The following is a 24264-nucleotide window of genomic DNA, read 5'->3' on the forward strand; positions in this document are numbered from 1 at the left end:
CTCACATTTATTCCAAAGAAACTAACATTTCAACTTAAACAGCAAATTAATATACAGTAAAAAAGAAAAATAAGAAAATATTTTCATTAAAAAGTACAACTCAATTATGCCCTAAAAGTCTTCTTTCCTCTGTGGAAAAAGAAGTCAATAGTATAATGAAAAAAACATTATTTATATATTAAATACAGGATAAGTTACCTGACAGCTTTAATTCCTCTATTTCAATCACAGAACGGTTTTCACCAAAATGTTGACTGAGCAGATTTTGTAGATCTGCAGGGACACCAGGTTTTGGAGCAGATTTTTGCAGAACATCAGAAATCTTCTTCTAAAAAATCCAAGTAAAATAGATTAATATGGTATTTCTATACAGCTCTTTGGCTAGCTAACAACACTGTACATAAATGTTCCTCCCTATCTTTATACAGCTATATCAGTTCAATTATGGCTTAATTGGGAAAACACCTTACAATGGGACAAGATTGCCTTTAGAGGGAATGCAGACTTCAGATGCAAGCTGAGATACTTGGACAAGATGGTCTGTGAGCCTGAACACTAAAAATCTTATGCACTCACCTGAAATGCTGCTGTAACAAAAACATAACTGAAAGCTCTTTTTGAGTGTTGCTATTGCTACAATTTAGTACCAGATTGAAAATTCAGGCTTTTTTCCCCCTTATTTGTTTTAGTTTATTATTCTTAAGGCATAACAACAGGAATCAAATGATAATATGTGATGTGGTTATATTTTGATTTAAACAGGGTAACTATCTATCTATATTTGGAAGGGAAGATGGTTAGCTATATGCACAGAATACCATGCCAGGGTGATGAAAATTAGTTAAAACAACAGAACCACAGGGCAAGCAGAAGGAATTCACAGCTGCTTTGCTCTCCCACACTGTAATTTTTTTTTAAACTACTAATTTTTAGAGACTGAACATGAGTTCAAAAAGATTGTGTTTTGTACCTTAGGAATGTTACTAAGTCAGAGGTCTGAATTCTCCCTGAAGTGAAAGGATTGCTGTATTTTTTGCCATAATCATATGGGATATGTGGGTAGAATAGCCCAAGGTTCCCATTGACTGATCTGCCAGCATTTAAAAGAAGCAAATGATAAGTATTTTAGAAAACAGCAAGTTTGCAAGGATAGAGGCAGTCTGGAGAGAATGACAAGAATGTGATGCCTCTCTAGTTCTTGCTGAGATGTGTTTAGATTTTGAAAGGACAGCTCAAGGTTTCTCGGCTGTGTAAGCTAAACTGAACTCATCAAGGGGACACATGGTAGCATAAGCAGAAATGAAAAGGAGCAGAAGGGTGTGGTCAGGATGAGCAAAAGGGTCTGTATTTTTGAGGTAAAGTGGGATTTCACAGAGATGAGGTGGATCTGGAAGAATTTTTGGCAGCTTTGAAGGGACAGCGGGTATCTTCAGTTTGGCAGACTGAAGTTCAGAACAGCAAAGATCAATGAAAATTTTGAAGAGAAGTATGGCAGGAATTTTAAAGTCAAGGATAGACTTTCTTTCATCCATTCTTTCCCTCACTCCATCTCAGCACCCACTCCCTCCTCTCTTCCATTCCCCATCACTCTGTCTGTCCCTCTTGCCCAATACACCCCAAATACACCAATAACAGCAACAGGAGGGGCAGAATGCTGAACAGGGCAGGGCCATCTGGGGGCTGCCAAACCAGCAAAGGCAAGGCAAGCACTGCCTCTCCCAGCCATTGCCACTTTGGCACTGCCTGTTTCACTCCTGCTAAAAGACACCTGGGGGTTTGCAAGACCCCATCTGAACCTTTGACAGTGAGGGACATGGAGATGAGGTGTTTTTGGCTTCCTCTCAGTCTAGCTTTGGCCTGGTGCAAAGCCCTCTGCAGTCCCTGGAAGACTTTGTGGAGGACCTCTGGCTGTTCAGCAGGTTTCTGCAGCGCTTCCATCTGCAGCATTCCTTCCCATGATTCCCCTTCACTTACCACTGTTGTATTTTCCTGCCATGGAACAAGTGCCTTCCCAAAGCATGACCAGAGGCCGTGGGAGCACAGCCAGCCTCTCTGAGAGACCCACAACCAAACCTCTCCATTGTTCTTCCCAACAATCCCAGATGCTTTTCCCCAGCCCTGCCTCACAAGCTGCCTCTGAAATGACCCACATTTGGGAACCTCTGATTTAGCAGACAGCAGGACAGAACTGTCAGGCTCATTTTACTTGGTAATTCAGTGTAATTCACAGGACTGTTATGTCATTCATTGTGCCACTTGGTTCCCTCAGAAAAATTATTGCCCTCTGGAGGGGTGAAGCCTGATACAATGAGAAATTCTTTAAGAGCAAGAGCAGGGACACCTGAGCAAACTCTCTTCCTTCAAGGAGTGCTGTGGGGAAATGTTCCTCATGCAGGAAGTTTTATTATTTTTCTTCCAATTCCTTCCAGATGCTTAAAAACAAAAGGGCTCTTGCCCCTTCTCCTTACTTTTGGAGATGGCACTTTGTTTGGAAGCCACAGATCAACATAATAAATGTTTCCCAATGGGATTTTTTGACAGGCTGTGTATGTCAGCTTAGTGGCCCACTGAAAGCAAAGGTGTAAGTAGGCAGCTGCTTCTTGCCTGAGAATGGGGTTCCTTGCTAGGTGGGTTTGCCAGCCTCTGCCACGGCATGACTTCACTCTGGCTCCAGCGGAGTGAGTGCTGCACTTACTCTGCCAGAGCCACATTGAAAGCAAAATCCCACTCTTCCCTCTTCCCATTCCCTGGATGATTAACAGGGCTAACATAACATAAAAAGGCCACCCCTCAGCCTTGTGAGGGTGCCAACTATTTACAGTCTGTCCCCGTACAGAAAGACAATTAACTTGCCTGGTGCCAGATAATCTCCATTTAGACTGCAGGGTGTGTTTGTTGTTGTGGGTGAGGATGGAGCACGGCCAGAGGGACAATACAGAGTATTTATTTATATACTTATGCAGAGAGGAGAGGAGTGAACAAGGACAGTCCTTGGCTCAAAAGATGGAACAGCAGCTGGAGCCTGACCACACTGTGGGAATGGGTCAGATTCTGCAGCAACTGAAGTTCCACCTTTCTTCCATACAGTCACCCTTTCCTGGTGGGCAACACATGCAAGTGGGGTGTAGACATACACAACCTATGGCAGAACCAGCTGTTGGTTTCTTTGGGTCTGGATTGAAGGCACTTGAGATAGTATTTCACGTTCAGACTCAGGAGTCTATTATTTCTTATCAGTAAAACAGTCTCACTAATGTGAGTTCGTCAGCTTTTCATTAGCAAAGCACAAAATGGGTAACAATCTTTTGTTACAAGGTCTTTTAAGACCAATCTATTCAATTAAGAGCTGACACCTAGATTATTTTCCCTTTTAACACAATAACTGATCCCAAAGAGCCCACAATGCAGACTTTTCTGCCCAATTACAAAATGCCACCCAAACCCAAGAAGAAGAAAGAAGAAGCATGAAGAAGAAACCCAGGACAACACCCTGTGTCCTCCATCTTGCTTCCATCCACAACATACTAAAAATCCCAAAACCTAAATTTCTCACCAAGTGATACACCTACACTACTCTCCATAATCTATTGCACACTTTTGTGGGTTCTAGTCTTTCTTGAAGTCTAGGAAACTTTCTCCATGAATGAGGGTCAAAGTCAGCACTCCCCTGGGGGTCAGGGCACCCCAGAGCAGACAGAGAAATATTCCCAGTGCCCTGGGTTTCCATAACAGCCCTTGAGTGGAACACAGACATAATGCCACAGATCAGGTTGGGAACAGGTATCTCAAGTAAGGTTTAAAAATTAGGAATTTCTCTTCTTCTCTAAAAGAGGCTGCAATATTATGACCATATTACTTCTCATCATCACGGAGTTGTCCCCATTCTGCATCTTGTAGCAGCATTTAAACCCACTGGCCAACCCCAAACACACTCTGGGACACTCATACCTTCTTCCTCCTCTTTGCTTTCACAGTGCTCTCTTGCTTTTCTTCAGGCTGACTTAAAAAACACTCTGTAGGCTGCAAAACACGTTAAAAAAAAAAAAGAGGTAAGGAAAAAAGTCACCAAAGGAAGGCAAAGGAGGTAAAAGGAGATACAGAAACTGTAATGCTGGGCTAGGAAAAAACCAATTAAAACTGAACTTCCCCACCCATAGAAGGAATCAAATCCTTACAGTTATATGTATACAAAGTAACTTTGGAATTGAGATTGCTGTTGCAACCAAGAGAGGGAATAAAAGAAGAGAAAATTGAAGCATTCAGGATGTAGTCATAACACCATAAAATGGTGAAAAGCAGGTTTTGATACATTAAAAAAAATCAGGAGAAAAATATGAACAAAATCTACCAGTAAATTTATATTTTTAATCTCTGCTATTGTGAATGATAATTTTTCTGAACTTTGCTGTAGTGTTCTAAAATAACTGGGTCTAAGGTGAGCATCCAGACAGTAAAAATAACATGGAACTGGGCAAGATTAATTAGAAACAATCATGCTCTGAAGTTCCTTCTACACTTGCAATACAAAATGTAGGAAAACATCTTACAAATTTGTCCTACCCCATTCTTGCTTTGACTTTTCATAGCAGGCAGGGTCAAATACACACAAGAAAAATACATGGTGCTATCATTAACCCCTTTTTGTGCCTGAGTGAATAGGCTGAATTGGTCCATTTGTACCAGAGTCCCTGTTCACATAATCCAGGGCTAGGATTTGACTGTAACCACCTAAAATTTGACCAAAATAGAGGAAGCAAGGCCCAGACTTCTTTCGAGTGTAGCAATTCTCTTGCCTTCTTAGGGCCTTCTACCCAATGGAAGTGTACATCTACCTACATAGACAGGCTTTGGAACTTAATAAGTGACTTGATGAAGAGCAATGGGAAAATAGGCTGAGCTGCAGGAAAATGCTCCACGCCACTAAGATGCATTTGGCTGCAAAACTCTGCTTTTGTGAGAAAATGTGGAGAAGACTCATCACATGGAGCATTAAAAAGCTCAGGAACAGCAAATCCAGCACTCCTCCCTGGGGAAAGCCTGAAGGAAAAGTATCAGCAGGAAAGGGAGCCTAGCTGAAAGCCAGAGAAGCTGCTCCTTTGTTGCCTTGGGAAGGCAGCTTCAGTCAGGCCAAGAGGGACAAAGGAAAGCAAAGAGGAGCTCAGAGTTTCTGGGCCTTTCTGAGCCCTCCTTGTACTGCCCCACCTTAGCAGGAGGACACTTCATGGCAACTGGTGCTAAATGACCCAACCCAGCACACTCCTGCCTGTCCAAGCCCACTCTCACAGCCTTATCAGAAGCATTTTTTGAGGTTTAATTGTTCATATTATGCCTTCATTTCTCTTTTCCTCCCTTGCTAAATTACCTATTAAAACAGGTAACCACCATGCTCAACACAAATAAATGACCTCTTACTCTCTGTGCTGTGATGCAGCCTCAGCCACTGCCCTTGCCAAGGTGGGAGTATTGTACAGCAGTGGCTCTGAAACCGGTTGAGGATTGAAATGAAACTTAGGAATTACCAGAGAAGGTTTGGCTGGGGACTTGCTACAGCTAGCAAAGCACTCTACAGCTGGAATGTCATGCAGCCTGCATCAAAACCCATGAGAAGTGATAGGGATTGTATCTTTCCTCAGAAACAGAAATGTGTCCCTGTGATTTTCTCAGCTATAAACAAAGATTATCTTCAGTAGAAACGAAGGGAATGACTGCAAGTGGAAACTCACTTTGATCAACAAAATTCTTCCAGAGTTAATATAATGGTTTTTTACTTTATTTTTGGTTTGTTGCTATTTGAAAAATCTCTGTCCTGACTCTGATTCAAGTGTTTTTAAAACACCACCATACGTTTCTTCATTCCTATCCCTACCATTAGCATTCCCAGACATTGAGACTGAAACAGAGCTACCCTCTGCTCTACTCTTACACATCCCAGCTGTCCAGAGATACTTAAAGGCCATTAGCCAGGTGTTTTAATCATAAATTTTATGTTCAACACCATATTTTATGCAGAGGACAAGCCTTTGCATTGCTTCAGTAAAGGGCTACCTACAAGCAATCAAAAAGTCAGAGAAGGGCCAACCTGAAACTCTGTCCTCCAGTAGAGTTTGATGGTTCCCTATCCCATTGGTGCTTCCAGCATACTGAAAAATGTCCCTCATCCACTTTGGGCCCATTTCTCCCTTCTTATACATCATGAACTGCTTTACATACCTCTGCAAACACTCCCAACTCGTATCTGTATGAGAAAAGAATGAAATGTGCCATACAGCTGAAAAACTTTCTCTGAAAGAAAAAACTTCTCACTGCTAAGCCTTCATTCAAATACTTGAAAGTACCACCAAATGCCATGGCTTCTTTTTTGAAGGCAGTATGTAACCCTTTCTTTCAAGAGCCACAGAAACAGCAGGCAACAAAAGCACACAGCAGGGTTGTAGTCAAAGCCTTGCTTCCTTAGAGAGAAGCATGTTAAGACTCAAAATTGCCTCCTTTACACTGCTTATATATATTTAGGCATAGTATATTATGCCTAAATTATTAGCCCAGCAATAGGAAATCCATGTTATTCAGACATTAAAAATAGTGACATAAAAAGAGAAATTTTGTGGTGGTGAATGGCTGTAAACTTACATGTCTTTGATGATCTGCAGTCTAAAATATTTCAGCATCTGATCTATCCTGAACTTCTGACCCTTATCCAAGCATTAGTTGCCTACCTACTCATGGAATAGCTCTTTGCATGCCACCCTTAGGAAAAGGTCATTTGCATGCTTTTCTTATGCAAGACACAAAGCAGACAACCACTGTTTTTTGACACTGCTCCCTCATGCTCTGTGTTTTTATGCTATTTTTACATTGAAATTCTTAAAATGCAGAAAACAGGAAATTTGTGCCGAGACCAGTGATTTATGAACTAAAATGTCATAAATTCCTTGTTTGTTAATCATACACAGAGCATAAAATATTTCCTGTATTATATTTCTAACATGCTTTTTTTCTTTACACGTTGCCAAAGTGATGGGAAATTCGAATGTAGAGTGAAAACAGTCTTGCATGTATGTGAAAGTTTACATTCCAGGTCAGCCACATACTCTGACTTTTGGGGTTTGTGACAAAGTAAACACATCACTGCATCACTCAGACTGGAGAGAGATCACTCATTTCACTGTAAGCCTGAGGACAGCCTGCAGACATGGAACATGGATGCTCATAACTCTGCTGGGTTGTCTCGTGACAGGCTCTGAGGTGCCAAGTCCATTGCAGAACAACTTCCAGCTTCTGAATAAGGCAGCATGAATAAAATGGGTTTTGTTATTTTGTTATTTGTTAAAACCACCAGCTTTCCATAAATAACTCTGATTTGGTATGTCTAAAAGACAGGCAATAACCCATCCATGACTTTGAGCTCCCATAAAGCATTGCCCTCTTGCAGTTTCACATCTAAACATCAAATTACCTGATTCCAACATGCAGGCTGATATTCTTTATATGACAGAAAGAGCAGTGGCAGGTGTTCTGCTACAGCTGAGCAGTGTTAGGCTACCTTGGTAAATAACTTGGGTTGGCTATCCTTTCTAAGGTTCTCATAAAAAGGGTCAAGCAACCCTTCCAAACAAAGTGTCTTAACCTACTTCTAAATGCCTAAGTGAAAATGGTGATAAAAGGTGGCTCCATGAGAATTCTCACCCCTCAGCATCTGACCTCTGGCAGAGCATATACAAAGGCAATACAGCTTTCTCTGGTATTGCTTGGTTCTCTTTCCTAATCAAAACATTGATCTCATTCAGATATTTGGATCACTTCACCTTTGGTCTCTTTGGAAAGACATCCAAAAGCATAGTGATTGCTACCATGTTGTTTACACTTCTCTGCTACAAAAAAAGAACATCCCTGCAAATGGCTTTCACTTGGGCAGTTGCCTAGGCATTACACAGTGAATTTACTATTGACCTAGGGGTCAAAATTGATATCCATAACCTCAAGGAGAGATAGCTTCCAATGTAATTTTAGCTCTCCGACAGCCACTCAGTCAATTCTCCTGGGTGGTATGAGGAAGGCAGAACAAATTTACCTTCAAACAAGAAACTTCATAAAATCAGCCAACCTCTAGATGACTTTTCTCCTCAAACTGGGGTGATGCTGATGTTCCTTGGCATACTCCACGTAATGCTGAACAACATAGTTCCTCTTGGCATTAAATGAAGGTTTTAGCAGTGCAAGGGTAAGAAAACATCAATCCATGAAGACCTAAATTCTTTTTCACTTGGACCTTGAACTGGGGACATGCTTGGGTAGATAATCTGCATAACAAGTAAATATAGCTTTCCAGACTTTGTGTGTGCAGGAAAATGGAAAAAATTTCAGGGGAGGGATACTCAGTAGCACCACCCAGGCTTGTACCGCTGGACAGTCACTTTGTAGGACAGGCCTGGCAATCTCAACTCACACAAAACAAGTGTGAAGTTATTACTGAAATGTACTAGAATGTGATCACTTCCAAATAAGGCAACATAATTAAAAAAAACCCCAAAAAACTGAACAGATCAGAGAGAGTGAAGAAAACTGTCCCTTTACTGAGAAAAAAGACATTATGTTTCCCTATGCATTATCATTGTTGTGCTAAATAATTAGTTAATTTACAAACCTGCTTTCTTTTCTTTTTCACAGCAGGTTTGGAATCTGAATCTTGACGTGTTGCTGTCCTGTTTTCACTTGCTTTTTCAATAGCTTCATCATCTGAAGGATCTAATTAAAACAAAGAAGAGTTCTTGTTACTGTTTTTCAAATCCATCTGCCCATCTTTGCATTCAAAACCAGGTATAAAATCTCTAGCTGAAAGGTTGTCACCATAACACAATCTCATGATTGGCAATAAATAAAGCTGTAACAAATACATTCTTGCTAAGTTCACTGATACTTCTTTCAGAATGAAGTTATTTCCTCCTACTAAAACAAGTCTTGCAGATGAAGGAAAAAAGATCCAAGCAAACACATACAAAAATGCACAAAATCCCCATTCCAAGCTCCCAAATGCCTTACTGACACACATTAAAGAGGAAAAATTACAAGACATGTATAATGTTCTATTGTATAAAAAATATGCACACTTCCTGCAAGTACATTTTAATTGTGCCTCTTACTTCAGCAATAATTAGACAAAGGCACTACTTCCAAAGTTTGAGCAGAATGTCCACAAGACTAATACACACTTATGTTGTAAAAGGCAAATAATTAAATTCAGGTGTCTCTACCCATTCTCTTCTTCATCTCTTTTATCTACAGAGAGACTTTGGGGAAAAAATAAATGCACAGCAACAGCTCACTCCAAGTGTTATAATAGTGCTTTAGATGTATTCAAACACAGACTTTTCTACTGGGGACTGAGTTACTTCCCTGATTATTGCCAGAAGTGTTTTCATCCATCAAACTGAATTAATTCAACTTCTGTAATTGGAATATATCTGTCCAACAGTTATTCAGTCATTATTGCAACCTCCTGTATTCCAAAGCTGTAAATTCACAGCTTCAAGATTAAGTTATTTATTTTGAAAAGAAAGGAATAGAAGCATCTTTCTTAAGCATCACCTGAAGTATAGATGATATAACTATATCTATGCATCACTAGTTGTGAACAGAGTAAAGTGATGGTCAGAGAACACGAGAGAGAGAGAAAATGAGTTATAGGTGGTATTTCCAAATTCCATGTTGAAATAGCTATCTACTGAAAAAGGTAAGTGAAAGGATACGTGAAAAATATGCAAAATAATTTTTAAGCAAAAGGTAAGTAAAGGCATGAAAGAGGGGAGGGAAAAATCTCTATTAATCCACAAATGTAGCATTATATATTATATGGCAATAAGGCACTGGCTTTAAAAATCCTAATGTGAAAGAATGGGTAACAAAATGGGTACATATTTATTCCTAGAAAGATACCATCTCATAATCTTCACTCCTTTTTCCCATCTTGAAAGCCTGTGTAACAGTCAACACCCTAAAGTTGGGGTCTGACAGCTCTTAGGAGTTCAAGAAAGTTTAGGAAGTTGAAAGATAGTAAAGAAAAACAGTGAATGTTTTATCAGGTTGGATGCCATTTGTCATGAAATCTTACTTGATATAGACTAGATTCTTGGCAAACCACAAGAGCTTTAGAAAGAGAGCAGCAACTGAGAAGGGAATTTGTTTTCTGTTCACTAAGAGACTAAGAGACTCCCAAGTGAAGAGGGTAGATAAATATATTAATGAACTTAATTAAAACCAAAATAAATGCCATGGAAGAAATGACAGCACTTGTTTGCATCTCAATATAGAATGAAGTAGTTCTGAAATCTTAAAATAGCAATTCACCAAGAAAAGCTCTCGGTTTCCAGCTCTAGAGCAAAGGCTGGAATGTGTGCAGCAAGTGAACATCACAGCTCAGCTGACCTGTCTGCTTCATTCTCCTTGCAGGCATAGGCTCAAATCAGAGCTGAATGGACTGTGGCCACATGAGTGCCAGAGCCCAGGCAGAAATGATGTACCTAGTCCTGTACAACCCAAAACACAGCAGCAGGTGAACAGGGCAACAAAGAAAGCTCAAAGTTTGTTGGACAAAGCTTTTCCTTACATTACAGAGCAAATATCTTTCTCTTGAGGATGTCCAAGTGCTCCTGTACCATTGTTCCAGATTGCAAGGCAAGATGTTTTCCATTACCATCTGTATGGCAGTTGTCTTTTGTCAAGTGGGCAGTTTGCCTTATCTCTCTCTGAATGATCACAATCACTCCTCCCTCAGGAGAGGACATCTGTTGATAACAGACTATTGAATGTCACTGCATGACTGATAAGAACTATAGCATCCCACTGGGAGATGCTCTGCCCAGGGGGAGGAGCCAAGCATTCCTACCCAGATATAATCTGGAGATTCTGAAACACCAGCAGAGCTTCTCCACTGGATTCCCAGAGGAACAGCTGCCTCTTCCACTGGATCTTCAGAGGAAGAATACACCCTTCTACAGGATCCCTGCTCCAACAGAACCACACCTGACACTCCAGGAGCACTGTAGCCACAATCCCAGCTGGACTGCTACCAACACCGTGACCAACAGGCTGCCAGGTTGGGTTCTGACTCTGTCAGTGTTGTTTTAGTTTACTGCGTTGTTTATTTTATCCTTTTATTTTCTTCCCTGTTAAAGAACTGTTATTTCCTGCTCCCATATTTTTTGCCTGAGAACCCCTTAATTAAAAATTTATAGCAATTCAGAGGGGTGGGGAGGGTTTATATTTTCTATTTCAGGGGAAGCTCCTGCCTTCCTTAGCAGACTCCTGTCTTTCCAAACCGAGACAACCATATGGCTGTCCCTGTACAGCAGCAGATCTTTCCTGCCTATTCCTACCCAAAGTCACTGAGCACTTATGTCCCCCACCCACTTTGGAATCTCAGATACAACATTTCATTAGAAGAAGCTGAAAAATCACATAATTCAGCATACTCCAGAAAGTTCAAAAGGTGTCTTGGTAATTCAGTGTTACCACTGGCCACTACCATGGCCTTGTTGCCCTGTGGATCACCCTTTCTCTGGCAAATTTATTGTGCTGTATCTTGGTAGAGCAGCTTCTATATTTAAGGGACCCATCACTGACTTCTGTCTCATTTGCTCTGACTCCAGAGATACTGAAAGAGTGACCAACTTTACCACACACCAGCTCCACACCCCTGGGATCTTGGACACACTGCATTGAAGCAGGCTGTGGAGAGATGATATAAATGAAGCACATCAAAGAAATCAGAATTGCCTCTTCATCCCTCTTGCTCACTGTGCTTGAGCCCCAAACACCCACTCCAAAGTGAATTTGTGCATGTTTCACTGAAATGAACTGCTGTGTGAGCTCTTTCCAATGTTTCACATTGAAAATAAATTAGAATTGCATCAAATAGATTCAGGGGAAGCTGCCTGTGATCTGCAAGCATTCCTTCTGAAATCCCACTTGGCATGCTCTGAAAGGCAAACAGGAGTTGTGTAAGTCTTAAATAACCTCTTCTCTTTCTCACAACTGAAAGACTGCTGCTAGCAATAGCAATCTAAAACTGGACAAATGGTTTCCATGATCTGAAATAGCCTGACAAAGTACCACCTGTTCACTGCTCATTTGAGTTTTGGAGGTGCAACGTCCTCCGCTCTCAGCAAGAAGTGAGAGAAGAGGGCACAGACTCAGACACCACAAACATCAGTTCAAATTTGAGCATCTTGCAGCACCTGAGTATCTTTATTTCATACAACTGGAGAACTTTCTATCTATTCCAGAAACAGTCACCCACGTCCCAGTCAGGACCGCAGCTCATCTCAAGCTGTAATTGCTTGTGACACCATGTCAGCTCCTGTGATGACAGCAGTGTTTTGTTGCAGGCATCAAAGTACCACAGGCCAGACTCTGCCAACCATGCTCACATTAAACTGTGTACCTTTCTCTGCAAACAGTTACCTTGATGTCAGTGGGGTTACTCACAAAATAAATCATAACTTGATGCAAATCTATGCAGAAGCTCAGAGATCACCAGCATGTCTGCAACGGACCAGCACTGTTTGCCCTGCTCTGAGGTGTTGAGCTTCCCAGGAGACCTCTCTCTGCCAGAACAGGAGAATTCACAAATCCTTCCTTAATAATAAGCTGGTGAAAATGCAGAACCCAGCTGATTAATACAAAGTTGACTTTCATCTGGCTTGAGGTGCAAAGGAGTGGGCAGGCAGGCGCTGACAGGACACACTGCTTGCAGGGTGATGCTGTTGAGCACAGCAATTCTCTGCTTCCCTGAGACTTTCACCATTTACACAGCCACAAGGTCGTCCAAGGCATCAGAACAGTCACAAAAAGCTCTCAATATAGAAAAATAAATGGGAATTCCACAACTCTCCACGTGTATTGCTTTGGTCTTACATCAGCAGCATGGCACATACTAACAGGCTTCCCAGTCATGAAGTATTTATATTTGATCTTACTTTGAAGCATGCAAAAATGGAAAAAGCCATTTCTGCTTCACACATGCACACACACACACAAAGACTTCTTCATTTATATCAATCACTGTTTAAAATCATCCAGTGCACTGGTTTCTAACTTCTTTCAAATTTAGTACTAACATATGCATGTAGTCTAAGTACATCAATATGTGTACTAATTATACACATGTAAACACTCCTATTAATACATAGACATCTGCATGCTTATACACATTCACATAAAAGGTACAGAGATATTTAGATAATTTAACAGGTTGCCTTTAATAATCACCTTTATTAACTAATATATTCACAATGAATTCATATTTTTTCATTATTTACTATGATATTTTTAAAGGCAAACAAGACCTTTATGATATAGGATGTAATGACATGTGCTTTGATGTGAATGCAATTTTGTTCATACAAAATAGCTGGTACGTACAAATTTGCATTTGCTAGGCTGATTTCTGAGACTTCTGACCTTCACATGCAACTTTTCTACTCTGAAATTGTTAACATAGGAGTTATAATGACAACGACATAATTAATTAATTCCTGTAAGAACCAAGGCTGACTGAAAAAGTGAAACTCTTCTAGGCAGGACACTTTCTAATGCCCCAAAATAAACAAAAAATTATTACTGAAAACAATTTAAAAATTCTTTGGGAAATGCAGCTTGTGGTTCAAGCCAGTCTACGACTGAAATAAAGATAAATGCAGCACAGAGAAATTATGCCAGCCATGGGAAGCCAGTTACAAGACAGGAATATGAAGAAAACAAAAGGAGCTTTTTGAGAGAGGAAGGAGACAAGGTTCTTAGAATTCTTCATAATGTAGGAACAATCAACATGTAATTAAAAAGAAAACTTGGAATAGAAATATGTTGTTTTGCATACATAGCCAAAGATAAGTGAGAGAATGATTTCTTTTAGGTGTTTCTTTGGTTTGGTTTGGGTTATTTTTTTTTTTTGTTGTTCTGGAGCTAAGCAAGATGAAACTTGATTGGAGTCCAAAAGGCTCCCAGTGACAGAGGCCAGTACAGGACAAGTTCAATTCTTACCACAAAATTATTCTCTGTGACAAAATTTGAAGGGAACCTGTTTTACATGCCCACAAGGGAGAATCCCTCAGCTTTTATTTGGTGTATCTGCCTGCAATCAGACATATTCTGGGTCAGAAATCCCTGTTTTTTTCCCTTATGCTTTCATCAGGCCTTTGTATCAGTACCAAACAAGAATTACATGAGAACAAAGTTTGTACAAAATTTATTATGCCCCCCCAGCCCTTCTCCCCTTTCTGATTTCCATCCTTCTCTGCCTCTTCTAAAACTGTCTCATATCTGAAACCAGATTTTAAATAAAGCCTCTGTCCTCTAATTTTTCACAAGCAGTTCAGTACACTGTGGAAACAGGTTTTGTATTTGTTATGCTCTCTTTTTAGTTTCAGATATGTTACAGGAAATTATGTGCTTGTCATTATTCTGTAGGTGGGCATAGTTCAGTTTGGGTGTGCTATGATGGATTAATTTCAGCCTTTTTTATTTACTGGTTTTTATTTACTGGTTGATTAAATTGTACTGATCTGTGTTCATTAATCTGGGGCAAAATATTTAGAGTGCTCCCATCTCTAAATTCAATAGATTGAAACACATTTGATGCCAATTAAAATGCTAAGTGTGTTGGACACATCTTGAGACTTTTCTTAATTGCCATTTTTCTTTGGGAGGAAGGGAGAAGAGAGGCAGAGAAAAAAAAATTGAGACTTCCTTATTATTCTCAGTTTTGCTATTAAAAACTGGCCTCAATCTTCAGCGGATCAGATTAAGTAATCTCAAGGTCAATGCACTACTTGTAACTTTTCTCACTGCATCTCTCCTGCATGTCCCATCAGGTACACACAGTGCAAGGTCAATTAAATTTCTGTAAAATGTAACAGCTGTCAGCAAAATTGGCTCCCAGGTCCCTGTTCATCCTTGCTCAGCTGAGAGGGCTCCTGTTGCCAGCAGAGTTGTGCTGACCACAGTAGCTGGGCTAAAAGTGGCAATGACAGTATTTTACAGCACACTCCTCTCCTGGAGGCAGCAGAGAACACAGGGCTCAGGTCCTGCCTTGCTGCCCACCAGTACCCAAACAACAGAGGAGCTCTTGTAAATGCAGCAGGCCTGGCTGGTGGGCTGGTTAACTAAGAAAAAAGGATTAACATACTTCCCTGACAAAAGGGAAAGGTTCTGCATAGCAGTGGGAGAAGGAGGTACAGAATTCAGCATTTCACACAGTCCAAACCTAAATTACTCAGCTGTATGTCAGCAGCACAGCTAACCCCAAAAGGAGGATCTCTTTCATGTCTACCAGGTCAATCCTCCCTAAATTCCCTCTCTGTAGGCAGTGGACAGCTTTGATTTTCCCTGTTGAGAAGGGTAATAATAGCTCAGATACCCTGGAGCCCATGGTGTAAAGCCAACTGGGCAAGCAATAGCCATGAAGCTCTTTTGGGGACTTCCAGACCATGCAATGGCTAAGAATGCAAATTTTATTATTAATATGGTTCTTCAGAAAAAGTGCTGGCTATTTATCATGGCAATACTTTAGAAATTTCTAGTAAATGAGATAAAAAATGTTAGACAAAAGCAATCTATCCTTGGGAAGATCACCACATAACCATTGCATTAAAAATAGCCACGACAGTGCCAGCATCCTTTTCTTTTCTCAGATTGCTCTGGCTAAATTAGAAAGGGTCCCCTGGCAACTCAAGAAAAATAAGTATTTCTCCCCATCACAGGCATGCATCAAGTGCAGTGAGTGGCACAACTGAGAAATCTAGATGACACATTACAGAAAAAAATCCCCAAACAACAAAACATCTCCTTACCTCATTGACTAAGGATTAGCAAAATCATTTCAAGCAGTAAAGTAAGACAAAGATCTAGTCTTAGAAATCAAAACAAGAACATATTCTCACAAGAAATGAAAAAATATTATTTAATTGTATTAAAAGACATAATATTACAGATTAATGGAAAACTTAGGCAGTTTTTGCAGTTTAGCTTTTAGAAAATGGGCACATCAGTCAAATGAAGTGTCTTCATTCATAGGGCCTTAAAATATTTGGGTATTTGACCATTTAGAACTAAAGAGGGAACACTGAATGCACTGGTACCTGTGGTTGTCACTAGGAAGCAGAAAGCTGCACAGAAAGCTCTGGTGCAGGTTATTGCCAGTTAGCAACCATTCCTCTGACTTAACCAGCCTGCTGCAACAGAGACAGAGCTGCCTCTCTGCTCAGGCTGAGACAACCTCCATAGGAATTACACATGGTGCCAGGGCTCCATCATCCCAAACCGTGCACAGTCCCCCTGGTCTGGGAAGTTTTGCCTTCCAATCCCTACAAACTAAAGAGACCCTTCCCAAAAGAGGTGCATTCCAGCACAGCAGTGAGTTTTGATGTCTGCAAGGATGCCTCAAACTGCAGACTTTACCTGCCAAGGTATTTGTAAAAGGGTATTTCCAAGTGTGCTTGTGAGGCACACCTGAGGGGCAAGCAGTGTGGGACTCAGCACAAACAGGCACAGTCCCATCAAAGATTCAAAGGAGCTTCAGCTTTGTCCCCACAGGTAACATTCAGGTAACATAAACTTCTTCACCCCCCACCCCCCAGGCAAAAGCTTGTACTACAAAGTCAAAGACAAGATACTTCTGGAAATGCAGACCCTTTTCTGGGGCAGTTCTAAAGGCATATCTAGCACAAACAACTATTTTTGCCTGATAAATCCTGTGACAAGAAATTCAGTTTAGGTTACTTTTCTTTACCCTGATGGATAATTTAAATTAAAATCACTGTCCATCCAAGTAAAAAAGAATAGGTCTTAATAGAATAAGATCAATTAATTTTCATTATACTCTGATATGACAAAAAAATTTTTATCACAGACATGACTATCTGCAATGCAAAGGATTTCCCACAATAAATTTCTAACAATTACATCTCCCCTTTTTTAAGCACTTTAACATTCAAAACAGGTACTTAGAAACTAATTTTTGACATGACTTGCTGACTGGGAGTGAATTAAGAGACAAAATACAGGGCATATCAGAGAATAAGACCAGAGGAAATCTTCTGTTGTATATATGTAAGCACAGGAGAATAAATTTTGTATGATCAAGACTAGGCCCAGCTTGTAATATAGCTACAACCTCACCCTCCTCATAATTTGACTTTTTCATTGTTATATTTTGCCTGTAAGACAGCAAGATGGTAGAGAAGCCACAGAACATGCTGATTAGAGGTAAAAAGTAGTGGGCCACTCCCCTTCTAATAAGAATCAACTTTTTCACCTGCTAGGTAAAGGTTGAATATCCCACTTATGCCTTGGACAATGGAAAACAGCATCAAGGTGAGCAGAGAGCTCAGTATTCATTTAGTCACTGGAGTTTTAAAACCCATGGTAAGAAAAGGACAAACATGAAGATTTGACATGACAGGAACATGACAGGTCCTTTTACTGCTTGCCATCCAATTTAATTTCTTCATTTTGAGCTTGCCAAAAAAGAGCAACCAGAGACTTCAGCACAGGGTACAAATCATATAAATCAGTTCTGTTCGTTGTACCCTTCACCAATGGTATCATGAGTGAAGGCTGACATAACATCCACAAGTCGCTTTGGACTACTCTTTTTTCTTTTGTTCTCTCAAAAACTATCCTTCATGCTGAAACTTCCAATAATCTCCTTATAACTCCAAGTTGAATTCAAAAGCATTTTCTAGAGAGATGGGGAAGTGGGAGACTGTTTTCTTTAATCCTGTCCAAGAGTTTATGCTCGTAAGACAACGTTATCCAACTCTGAAAAGCAGAGGAACAGGGCAAGCCAGGATACAGCTGACCACACTGGAAATTGTCTGAGCCATTATGGTTCACAATCTCACCTTGTAAATGCTCTGTGGCATATTTAAACAACTACAAATGTCTAGGAATTTGGGGTTAATCAAAAGAAAAATCAGCTCACACATACTAGTTACAGAATGTTTAACTTTGTTGAGGGAGAATCCCACGAGCCTGGCTTGAAATAAGTCTCAACCCCAACACAGGCATTTGGGATAGGAAACTGCCTGGGCTCTGGAAAAGTCAGACCAAACTAATCCCACAGGAAATACTACCAAAGAAAGCTGGGCAGTTAAAAACTGTCAACAAATATGCAGAAAGCCCATTCAGAATCACAAGGAAAATACAAGAGCTCAGGAAAAACTAGGCACAAACTAGGGCCAGACTCTCTATTGCATTTTCCTCTTCATGGTGCAGACAGAAAAATTAAAGTCATCCTAAAGATAACTTGAGTGTATACAGCTGTCAATCCAACCACTTTTCCATCCATCTTTATGAACACATACAACCACTTTTAAAGCCTTTTCCCCTTCTTCCAGGAAGTTTGCATCACTGGGGTTGGTCATGCAACATTTAGAGCCCTGTACACATGAACAGGGCCACTCTATAAAAGCTTCCCCAAAGATTAACTCCCTGCCCAAAGCCAACCAGTGTATTATTTGTATGAGCAAGAAATCACTCCTTCTCCACAATATTCCTATGGGAGAAGTGCATGGCCCAGTTCCTGCCAAAGTATGACTATGCCTGTGCTTTAACACCCACCAAACACTGTGATTCCTTCTTTTTCTAAGAGCCATCTATCATGTATGGAAGCTGCTGCTTGCTCCAGAGGGTGCAAAGCTGGTGAAAAAGAGGGTGAAAAGTATACTACTCATGCTGGGGAGGAGTATATATTCCCTCCTTTATCCTCATCACCTTCCTGGTCTGAATGAAGGGATCTGTGGTGAATTTAATATCCTGGCACTAGAGAGAGGGGTAGAATGGGCAGTGGCACTGTGGAGCTGGAACTGGTAGGGTTGGTGTGGCTCTCATGAGGGTGCCACCCTGGAGCACAGGCAGCACAATGCTATCCATGTTTAGTGATGTTGGTGACCTGTACATTCAGAATTTCACTACTTACACAGTGCTATTCAATACACACCTATCTGGAGATGGACTTGTTCCTTTTTCAGGTCCTCTCTTCAAAATCCAACACCAACATTCTTCATTTGTCATAATATTAACTTCTGACAAACATTTATTTATGTTAGTGGGGAAGAAATAGGTAAACTGGGAGGAAAGATGAACTTGGATAAATCCATAAAATGCCTTAATGGGTGGGGTCTAGCCTAGGTCTGACTGTGACTGAGTTTCAGCCAGAAATGTAGCATGGTCCCAGATGTGATGTCTCTCTTAATACTGCCAGAGATTTGTACTTTTTTACTGTTCTCTGTATTGGGAAGCAGCTGTGGCTCACAGCTGCAGTTCTTGCTGTGAGGGTAACACAGAGAGTCTGGCTGATACTGTGCACTTCAAGTCTATAGATCATGATAAAATTACACAGTGGAACTTGCCAGAAATAATAGGCTGCAATTAAAAGGATATATAGCACACTTCACAAAAACTTAACAGCATAAATTATTGTTCAAAGAGACATACTGCTACTTTACAGACTACTGATACCATTCCCACCTTTTTGGCTCATGGATGTTTTGCAGATGCACACATCTGTAGTATGCAGTTATCACAGTCCTGACTTTTCTCAGGTTTTCTCTGTACATGGAAAACTGCAGGCATGCATATCATGTAGCATACACTCACATATATGTCACCATCAAAGAAAATATCCCACTGAAGAACAACACTGCAAACAGTCTTTTATCCCAGCTCTCCTACCCATCTTTACACACAAAATCAAAGTTGACATTTTGAGCTGCTCTGATTCCTGAAGCTTTTTTTATTTAGAAGCCTTCATATGACATAGAAGTATCAGGTCTCCATTTGACAGAGTATCAGGTTGACTCATATCAAGTTAAACTCTCCTTCAGGCTAAGAACAAAATACCCTGACATGCTGCCACACAGAGTTAGAGTGGCAAATTCCCCAGATTATAAAACATCTGTTGAAAACCAGTTCCCTAGCACAAGGGTTATGTTTCTATTCCTCTTATTCTTTGCTTCCTGCTCCTCTGCATATACTTCACATTTCTCTGCAGTTTGATTTCTGATATTGCAGGTTCTCATCCCCTTTTAAGCTATCCTAGCATCCCAAATGTATATGGTACTAGAATATACATTTATGGATTTAACTCACTCTTCCAAAAAGTCTAACTTATTATAAGAGCAAGTAAAAGGAGGGGTAATTTTTATAGTGAGAAGCATTTAGGGCAATACTGCACACTCTGACATGTTAAGGCTTTTCAGAGGAGGAAAGGCATCAGGCTTGTCATCTATGTAAGTGCTCTCTATTTAAGACTAACAATTACAATGCAATCTCTCATCTGCACAGGCCTTTTGTGAACTGACATGCAGCTCATTTGTTTAAATGATCAACTAAAAAGCACATTATGAGACAACCAGTTCTAACTACCAGGAAAATAAGAGCCCATACCTAAATTCATTTGCTGCAGGCAGATGGTGGATTGCTTTTCTGTCCCTTTATGCTGCAGTCCTGCTCCCTTAGATCTTCTCTACTAAGAGGGGGACATTCCAGGAGGTCAGTTTTCTGACAAGGTCATCTGCCTTCAGAGTATGAAGAGAATTGCACAGAAAGTGGGTTAGGCTATATTTAGAGTTTGGTCCAACTCCGTGCCAAGGTCCCCCCCGCTGTCTCTCTCTTGCAGCACCGTCTCAGGTTTATTCTTGCAGATTCTCAGCCCACAGAACACACGAGAATAGAAAAGTCGCTCTGAGCTATTGCTGGATCGAGGTTTTTTGCAATTTGCTAAAAACAAGTGGATCAGCAGTTCAGATGAGAACTCCTTAAATCACTCACTCTTCCAGTCGTTATCTTTATTTAAGTGGATTTTCCCTTTTCAGTTGAATAAGGGGAGGAAACTGCCTGGGATAGAGCAAAAAGACTCTCCTGAGCTAAGGTAAGGTTGCTTCATTTTTGTATTGTCATTGTAATTACAGCTCAATTAATGATTTGGATCAGATATGCTTCTTCTGCTACACCAGTTTTGCATGCCAGTATTAAAGGTATTTTTGGATCATGAAATTCTCCATGTAAAAATATCAATTCTCATTATCACTGTCTATAAGAAATGGGAAAATAAAAGGGTATCAGCATGTGAAATAGAATATATACTATCTGATTTTTACCTGCTTAAATTACTGTAAAAAGCACACAGCTATGCCAATAGACTGTATCATTCTGAAAATGAGAGAACCCCAGATGCGTGGCTATATGCACATGATTACATATACAGGCATGCATTTAGATGTGCTGAGAGATGTTTCAGCCACATTCTTTTGCACAATATGAGCAAGCATGGGAGCAAGTTTGTGATATAGGGCTTGCTGCAAATGGCACAGATATGAGTAAAAAAAATAAAATTAATAAATGAACATGTGCTCAAATCCCTTTATAGTTTCAAAGTTGCTCAGCTCCAGAGTACAGGCAGTATTACAGCTCATATTGTATTTGGTTTCCTTTCCACTGTATGCTATGCACTGGTTCAGCATTGCTTCTCTTTTTAAAAACACATATGGCTCAACAATTTTCCTCATTTTAAACTGTTGTGATTCTTAAGGGAAAAAAACCTCTGGACAGAATACATCATTGCATTCCTGTCTGTTAGGAGATCCTAACACAGTTCAGGTCACATGGCCAAGATGATACTGTAGTGTGAATCCAACATGAGGAGAATGTTGTCATGTAAAGACACTCTGGAGCCATGGATTTAGCACTGGCACACACACACACTTTCTAATGCAACATGACCTCAGCAAGACTGCAGGAATGGTAACATGAAAAAATTGGGTAGGCAGGTCCACTTGATCCAAAGGTCCAAACACTGATGGGACAGCACCAACTCACTGCACAACATAATCACTGTGTAAAAGCCTTAGCAGAAGCAACTAAACAAAGGCAGATGGATTCTGAATTAAAATTCAGCAAAGAGCAAGAGAAGTCACTGTGAGTTTAGCTAAGGTGACTGGGTGAATTTTTGTACTTATTTCAGGTTGTCTTTTCTTAATACAGCTGCTGGTTAAACAATGCCATGCATCAGGCTATAAAACATTCTAAGTTGGCAAAAGTCTTATCTGCTGAAAAAACTTCTCATTTTGCTCACTCTCAACTATGTATAAGATCTTCTCATCCTTCGCTTCTGATTTTGCTTAGTAATTTATGCTTTGGGTCTTGAGTGTTAAGTTTATTTGACAGAAGTAATAAACACAATCCATTTCACACAAAATACTTCCTAGCAGTGCTAAGACTATTTAACAAATGAAAATTATGGCAGCATGCTGTGGAACCAACTTGGGCTGTGTTGCATGTGATAACTCTGATGGATCCAGAAGGTTTATATTGCAAGACCTTGAAGAAGAGGCTGTTAAAGGAAGGTTGCTGAAATACTGCAAATGCATTTATCAAATTTATCAGCAAGTAAAAGGCATCACAGTATAAAAGCATCTAGTGCAGCCTAAGATTTGAACAACCTTTTATAAACAGTACTTTTACACTGATAGAAAAGGGGAAAAATACATCCGTATAAATTTTAAATGTTCAGGTTTTGCCTAATGAATCAACTTAGTTTTTGTGACACTTTGTGGTACTATACTCCATTTGCACATGGGAAAATATTACTTACTGCCCCATCAATATTAAAAATATCAGGGATGTAGGGTTGGCTTAAAAAAAAAAGCAGTAGTGCTGTGACTGAGCTTCCTAATGCAGTGCTCCCAAACACCCCCTGGCAGATGGACAGGAACTGCTGTGTCACAGTGGCAGACAGCACTGGCTTGTTTTGAAGGAAGGGTCATCACACCCTCCCCACAGGAGCTGAGTCTAAAATGTGTCTGTCACCCAAACTGGTGGGAGGTTTGTTGACACGGGGATGACAGGATGACAGCTTTGGAAAATGGCAGTAGGATGATGAATATGGGCATGGCATTATCAGAAGAAGCTAGAAAGAAGCACATCTGAGTGAACAGGCCTCATATTCTAAGGTAGACAAACCTCAGTCTGCTTCTAACCTCTTTCTGGAGTCAATCCTACTTGGTGAGTTCTTCCTCCTCCTAGTCTCTCCTCATAAAATTCCATAAAAAAATTCCAGCACCATGAGCTTGCTTTGTCTTGCTAAGGTGGGGTCTCCAATGGACACAATATGTCCATTCTAGTGGAGACCAATATACAAGTGAAAAAAAAGTAAAAATAGTAAATTAAAAGGAGGAAATTTATTTTTTTTTCTCCTCTCAATTAAGAAAGAAAGAAAGACTGAAACCCTTAATTTCTGATAGAGGGGCTGATGGGGCTGAAACCCACCTTCCTCCCTTGTGGTGGGAGGGCATGGCCATACATATTGAATGACATGTCCAAGGCTGTGGAGGAGGAGGAGGAGGAGGAAGGGAAAGCTTGGCTGATGATGTGTGCTGCCAGCTGGCCAGGCAAAGCTCCAAGAGGACATTCACTCACCCCTCGCTTTGGCACTGTCCCTCTCAGCTGACAGGTGTAAGCAGGACCAGAGCCAGATGGGTAAATCCAAACAGTGCCAGGGGTACAAGTCCCACCAGCAGTCAGATCCCCTGCTCCACTCCCTGTAATTACCTTCTGCAAACAGCCCTGGGATTTTTCTCCCTCCCTGCCAAGCTGAGCAGACAGAAGCAAGCTGGGATTTTGGGGAGAGTCACAGCATACCTCAACAAAGACCTTTAACAAGAGGTCCTGCCAGGTGCCACAGCAGCAATGCTACACGGCTCTGCAGTCAACCTGCAGGACCCAAGACTCATCTCCAGCCGCTACCATCAATGCATAGCTGGTGCTGCAGCTGGCATCGAGGCAGGGACCCCCAAAAGGGGCTTGGAGAGTGTGAGCAAGGTAAAGGGAGCTCTTGGAGTCAGTCTGTGAGTACTTGGGTACAGCTCTGTGTGTATACCTGCATAAGGAAGGAACACAGAACTTGGTATGAAGACAGGGGCTACAACTGCTGAAGGAGATCTGCCTTAAATCCTGCACTGAAATTTTCTTTCAAAACCTTTAGTGACTATTGCCACCACTTCTGAATATACTTTCCAGGAAGGGATGGATGATGATATGCCAATATATGCTGTATAGGAAAGAGAGATACTTATAAACACAGAAAAATTCCAAAGCTTTAATTAAGCAAACAATTAATTAAATAATTATAGTCATTCAGCTAAGCAGTACTTTCCCCTGACACTTACTTGTAATAAGGACAGGGAAAGAAATCAAAGTTCATACACACAACCA

At 40.6% G+C, this 24264-nt stretch overlaps 2 protein-coding genes across 5 annotated transcripts in view; one reads left to right on the forward strand and one right to left on the reverse strand.

Annotated features, from left to right (window-relative positions):
- Positions 1-24264, reverse strand: part of CMSS1 (cms1 ribosomal small subunit homolog) — a 227879-nt gene that overhangs the window by 12926 nt on the left and 190689 nt on the right. For 2 of the 3 annotated variants that reach the window (XM_066571991.1, XM_066571992.1), the window contains exons 2-4: positions 8642-8742; positions 3949-4020; positions 199-328 (exon numbers count right to left, since the gene is read on the reverse strand). In XM_066571991.1, the coding sequence (XP_066428088.1) occupies positions 199-328; positions 3949-4020; positions 8642-8742 (303 nt within the window). Of the gene's footprint in view, positions 1-198; positions 329-3948; positions 4021-8641; positions 8743-20439; positions 20645-24264 lie in introns of those variants that run through there. The other variant, XM_066571993.1, reaches the window with a different exon arrangement.
- FILIP1L (filamin A interacting protein 1 like) overlaps positions 20689-24264 on the forward strand; it is a 173795-nt gene continuing 170219 nt past the window's right edge. For both annotated transcript variants that reach the window (XM_066571987.1, XM_066571988.1), the window contains exon 1: positions 20689-20923. The gene's annotated coding sequence lies outside the window, so the exon portion shown is untranslated. The remainder of the gene's footprint in view (positions 20924-24264) is intronic.

This window comes from Molothrus aeneus, chromosome 2 (assembly GCF_037042795.1).
Source record: "Molothrus aeneus isolate 106 chromosome 2, BPBGC_Maene_1.0, whole genome shotgun sequence".
NCBI lineage: Eukaryota > Metazoa > Chordata > Aves > Passeriformes > Icteridae > Molothrus > Molothrus aeneus.